Source organism: Ursus arctos, unplaced genomic scaffold, assembly GCF_023065955.2.
Source record: "Ursus arctos isolate Adak ecotype North America unplaced genomic scaffold, UrsArc2.0 scaffold_5, whole genome shotgun sequence".
Classification (NCBI taxonomy): domain Eukaryota; kingdom Metazoa; phylum Chordata; class Mammalia; order Carnivora; family Ursidae; genus Ursus; species Ursus arctos.
Genome location: NW_026623067.1, coordinates 60719172 through 60725171, shown reverse-complemented (window position 1 = coordinate 60725171; position 6000 = coordinate 60719172). Strand labels below are relative to the sequence as shown.

At 39.4% G+C, this 6000-nt stretch overlaps 1 protein-coding gene across 1 annotated transcript in view; it reads right to left on the bottom strand.

Annotated features, from left to right (window-relative positions):
- Positions 1-2292: 2292 nt before the first annotated feature.
- Positions 2293-6000, bottom strand: part of IQGAP2 (IQ motif containing GTPase activating protein 2) — a 273778-nt gene continuing 270070 nt past the window's right edge. Inside the window, exon 36 of the mRNA XM_026498758.4 lies at positions 2293-3245. Within this exon, the coding sequence (XP_026354543.3) occupies positions 3132-3245 (114 nt within the window). The 3' untranslated portion in view covers positions 2293-3131. The remainder of the gene's footprint in view (positions 3246-6000) is intronic.

Sequence of the window (6000 nt, the reverse complement as noted above, 5' to 3'; positions counted from 1 at the left end):
AGCTGGTCTCTATTTCACCACAAACTTCCAGATTATTAAAATATGCACAGGTTTTCTCTCTATTGGAGACTACTAGAACACATCTTTAGAGAGTAGCTAGAATGCAGCTTAAGTCCTTATTGCCTTTTTAATGTCTAAGTGCTAAAAAGTGGAGTTCACGGGAGCATGGACTCAACCTTCCAACCGAAGACCATTTTTGTAATATTGGAAACATGACTAGGCATCCATCAAAGTAAAGGAGTCTGCTTTAGACTGAGTCAAGTTAGAGTTTCAATTGCTAAGTGTTTCAAAAGTAAAAAAATATATATATATTTTTTTCTTCTGAGTCAGGGAAGTTATGAGCTCTGGGGAGGAGGCTGGTGGAGGGTAACAGAATGTGCCACTCCAAAATGGGCCTCTTTGGCATATGGCTTATTTTGAAGTGATTATTTTGTGAAACTGCTCACCAGAGAAGCTCTGAAAATACAAGTTATCCTTCTGTAATGGCAATTTACATTTGTGAAGAAAATTTACACTAGAAAGGGAGGCTATACCAGGAAGAGAGTTATTAGGAGACATCACTTATTCACCTGGCTTATCTTCCAGGCAAGGTCAAGCTCAAGCTCAACTCACCAAACTTTTCCTCTTCTCACCTTCCCTGGAACTGCACACTGCCCCTCCCCCATCTCAACCCCAACATCCTTCTTTTGTGTTTAGCGAAGATAGTAAGGTGGGAGCTTGGGCTGTTTCAAGGAGTTTTTCTCAGTTTTCCTGGGCCTTTCCCATGTATACATGTGGCATGCATTTTAAACTTGTATTTGTTTTTCTCTCGATAATTTTTTATTACACAGCGTCTCAGCCATGACGCAGGAGGGAGGGAAAATTATTTTTCCTCCCTTAAAATGGTTATGAGTCTTTAGTGGCTTAGGGTTATAAGACACAACTGTCCCTGGCTTGGGGTTCAGTCCTTCTGGGAGGGGCGTGGGCCTTGGCTTCAACCATCTCTACATCCATACCTCCATTGGCTTCTTCCTGTTCACGCTCCTTTTCTTCATCCCAGTTCTCCTTCTCTGGGTCACTCATTCATTCATGTGCCTTAAAGATTTCAAGTAGCCCTTGGTAGTCTCTTCAACAACAGCCATACACTGTGGGCCAACAGAGAGAAAACATTCACCCCTTTCCTCGGGGGTACTGGCAGGATAAAAAGGTCTATATTAATACAGATAACACTCAAGCATAATGTTCAGTGTTGCAGTAAGACAAACTCCCTTCAGAGATACTATGAAAGGTTAGCTTTTGCCTGCCAGCATTTTTTCCCTTAAGTTTGGCTCCTCTGACACATTTCCATTAACAATGTCTCCTGGAGCCCAAGGGAGGAAGTTTAAGCTACCTCCTACTGCCCCTGGCTCCTGTTCCTCAGGTAATCATGTCGCTGCAGGGGAGGACAAGGTCTATTCACAAGATGACACCTAAGCAACTGTATGTTTATTTGCTTCCTTTTAGGTATGCAGGTCTGAGTCCAAGGTTAATGCATCACCCCCCACCCCCATCCACGAACTGTTAAGCTAGTGAGCACTGTTTTGAGCATTGTTTAGACAAAGAGCATTTTCTCTTTGTTAAAAATACGTACAGCTGGAAACGGTCACTAAAGGGGCAGATTCTATTTTAAAAATGGGAACTTTCCAAATTCTGCTGGCCTCACACTTAAAGTTCATTTGTGTCAAATGTGCCTAAGTTACACTTTCTCAATGTTTTGTAATCTCTGTGGAAAATAAAGCCTGTTGAATGAATGAACAGTATATAGAGTGTCCGGGGTTCCAGCCTGAGAGTCTGGATGACTATAGCTGAGAGTCATGGAGATAGCTACCCTCTCCCCAGCAATCACTCATTCAGTACTAGCACCTTTTCACTGGGTACCTGGCTGCTTAGCTGGGGAGCTTCTTTCCCAGCCTCTATTGAAGCTAGTGTGGCAGCATGACTACGTTTTGGCCAATTGGACGTAAGTAGAAGTGACACACGCAGGCACTGGACTTCTTTCCCTCTTCTGGGGCTGGGAGTCAGTGATAAGGACAGAGCCAAATGGCCAGTCTGGGCCCTAGATAATCTCGTGGGCCTGCTCACTTACCTTTGAACTGCTGAATTTGACAATAACAAACTTCTCTCTTGTTCCAGCCACAGGGTTTTGGATCTCTTGGTCACAGCAGCTTCACCAGGTACAGCTTCAGGCGTACTGTTTCTTTTCCTGATAAGTCCCATCAAGAACCTTCTACCCATTACATGATTAAGATTTATTAAGACAACTAAAAAGCCAAATTTATGTAATTCAGTAACATTTATTTTACATAAAACAATTTTCAAAGAATACATTTAAAAACCATCTAAATACTGATTTTATTGCATTACAAAAAATTGTGAGGTGAATTTAAGTATTCAAATAAACTGTGAGGGGTGGAGGTCGGGGCTTAAGATCGCTACCGTGGTGTTCCTTAGTTACTTCAAGGCTCTGGGAACAGGAGTCTTTACCATGAGGCAGTAGTGCACTTCATTTAGTAGGAATAAATCACATAAAATATATACTTTTATACAGAAAGTGTTATTGTATTATCACTTTCAATTATAAAAACTTCACTTTGAATTGCACAAAACTTCTTTAAAATTGGTAACTCCCAGAAGGTAGGGCTTAGAACTAAGTATCTGTGTAAATAATTCATTACAAATAATTAGCTTTCCATTTCTCCATAGACCAAAAAAAAAAAAATCTATGAAGAATTACGTTATTCAAATGGGACATTTAAAATTTTTTTCATAGGAAAATAGGTTTACAGATTTGTCTCTAGTCATCTAAACTTATTTTTTCCCTACTTTAAAACAAATCACAGAATGTCCAAAGTTTTAAATCAGAGTACCTATACCACAGTATAATGTGGAAGTGTTTATGTTAACTCATTGCTTTTGGATTATTCTACCATAGTATCAGATTATCAAAAAGGCACATGGGTACATTCTTCAGAATAGTTTTGGTCTTTTTTGTTTTTTTAAAAAAATCACACATTTATAAGCAGTGATTTCAATCATGTTTAACAACAAAAATATTAAACAGATTCATTTCTTAATCCAGGTGATACAGATTCCATGAAATTTCTGTAGGCACTTCACTTTCCATAGAATTTCTTGTTCAGCAGGTATATGAGAAGGTTCACATTCACTTTAACCTTATCAAACATTTTCATTACAGCTACTCCTTCATACTGCATCTGAAGTAAATCCTGAAATTGTGAAGATCATCATTAAATCTCAAATTTGACATTTTTGCACATTTAAAAAACATTCTAGAAGAATCTGTGGACAAAAATAAGATTCAGTTGACCTAACTATGGAGTGTGCATCAAAATCATCCCGTTAAATACACACGCTAGTTAGAACACAGATCATTGGGCCCCACCCACTGGAAGTTCTGACTTTTCAGCTCTGGGGTGAGGCCCAAGAATATGCATTTTAACAAGTTCTCATGTGATGATGGCATGGTTGGTCTGAGTGCCATACTTTGAGAATCACTTACCTAAATGAAAGAAAATAGATTTTTAGAATTGGTAAGCACTGCATAACAGAAAACAATCATCAAGTTAATATCAGATTTGTAATTATACTTTTTAATTGAAAAATTAAAAATACAAATATTCAAGCAAGATGGAATATAGCCTTTACAATAGTGGTGCTTTCTATAGTGGAGCAAGCAAGGCGATTCCTTGGGGAGCAAAAAGAATATGAGAACTCCTATTCTTATTTTTTCTCATCCTTTAAACATTTAAATTTTGTATATCTATTTTATATAGTATATTTTGAGTATAGTAGTAGGGGCATGTAGACTTTATAAATATGTATGTAGAAATGGGGATAAATGATCATGTTATGTACTGAAGCTGTGTGATAGAAATTTGGACACCCCCCTATAAAGCAAGTCCTTCCTGATCTAGACTACTTCTGTTCCTGTATTGAGAACAAGTCCTTACTCTTAAGTCAGTCTATCATTCTATGTTCCACTGCCACCATATAAACAGAGGAAGTCAACTCTTGCTAAAATTAGGACCTGGGTCACACTACTCAGATGCATGACATAAACGGCAATGTTTCCTAATACCACAGGACAGGGGGTCTTTCCCAAATAGATCAGATCATTCTTGAGCTGCCATAGACTAATATTCAGACCTCATTTTCTTGTTCCCAGCTCTGGAAGCTTCTTAGTTCTTAATGATAATGTCTTGCATCTACATTAAGCAAGGCTACTTGCTTAACTTCCATTAAGAAGTTGGAATCATCTTTGAGAGAACTTTGGCTGTTTCCAGCTTCCTCCTCCACTTCTTCAATTACCTCCAGCTGTACTCTGCTCTAGGTTAAGAGACACCTGAATTAGATGGGCCCCCAAGGTGGAGAGCAAAGAAAATGACTGCACTTGTGGATGGAAGATCAGATTTGAGACTTAACTTGACCATTTGCTATCTTATGACCTTGCAACATCACACAACCTCTCTGAAGTTCTGTTTTTTTTGTGTGTAAATTGAGAGAACACTGCCAACTTCACGGGGGTGCTGTTGGGCATAGGAGATCAAGGGCTACAAGCTCTTTGTAAGCCATCCATGCCTTGTCAGGATTAACTGGAATCCTGTGAGGGGGCAGTGGAGCCAAGCATGAAGAACTTGGACTCCAGCTGCCTCTGGCATAACGAGCTCTCTGAACCTCAGTTCTTCATCTGGGAAAGGAAGAGAGTCAACCTTGTAGCCCTTGATGAACACTGGTCATTATCTGTGCAAGGAGAACATACTCACTTAAGTCACACCCTCCTGTTAGGTATACTGCCAATACCTATAGGATTTAATTAGGATATCATCTTTATGAACTGAAGAAAGAGTGGAAGAAGACAACCTAGAAATAACGTTAGAAGTGATCTCCCTTAATTCTCTTAAAATTTCTGTCCTGTTGCCAATCCTTGTCTCACTAAAGACCTGGCCATCATATCCTCTTTGGTAATTCATGTGATAATGTAATTGTCTGAAGGCCTTATGGATAAACAGAAGTCTGACTTTATTAGCTATTAGGTGCACGGCTGGCTACTGGGGCATTTAACCTGTGCGGGGTCCCATGATCAGCAGGGCCCTGCACTTAGGTTAAGGCTCTGCTGTTATTAATTTGAAATTCTCAATAATTCTGAATAAGGGGCTGTACATTTTCATTTTGCATCAAGCCCTGCAAATTATGTAGCTAGCCCTGGTGATATATTAATGACTTTAAGAATCTGGGGCATATTAGCCACCTGTATGCAGCTAAGGAGTAAAATTTCACAATCAATTATGTGTACAGATGAATGGCGTGAATAGCTAATCCTACTGAATCCTTAACAAAGGAGCAAGTGAAGCTTGGAATTTGCACCACTGTTCAAAGGAAGTCTCATGGAATTCCTGAGGCCTCTCTGGACAGGTGTCTCCTGGTCACGTGGAATTCATCTGTCCAGCTGATGCTGATTGGCCTTGGGTCATTTCCTTCTTGACAAACGCACGGTATGTCTTTGCCACTTCTAAAGAAGAAGGACTAACCGAGACAATTCACTTGGGAGCACATTCTTTTCTCTTCCCATATTTATCTAAGTGGTACATAAGGTCACTCAAGATTTTCAGTTAAATTGTTAGATGGATATATTTAGTGACATTTAAAATAAGGTAGAAAATAATACTGTTCACTTATGTATACTTTTCATAATAACACATTATCTTTCATTTTCTCTTTAGACTCTAATTTACCCCATGATCTCAATGGCCTTATCATACTCACTTATTTTTCTTTTTAAGCTACAAGGAATGCTAGACCGAAAAGAAGGGATTGGCATCTTCTCCTAGGAGGAGAGTCATTTCAGGGCTCTTGGCCACTGGCTCAGTGGGCAGTGAGGCTAGAACCTGTCACTTGCAGGGGCTCATCAAGATGGTTTGTATACGTACGTACAGAATACCTGGGAACCATTTTACAAGTAAT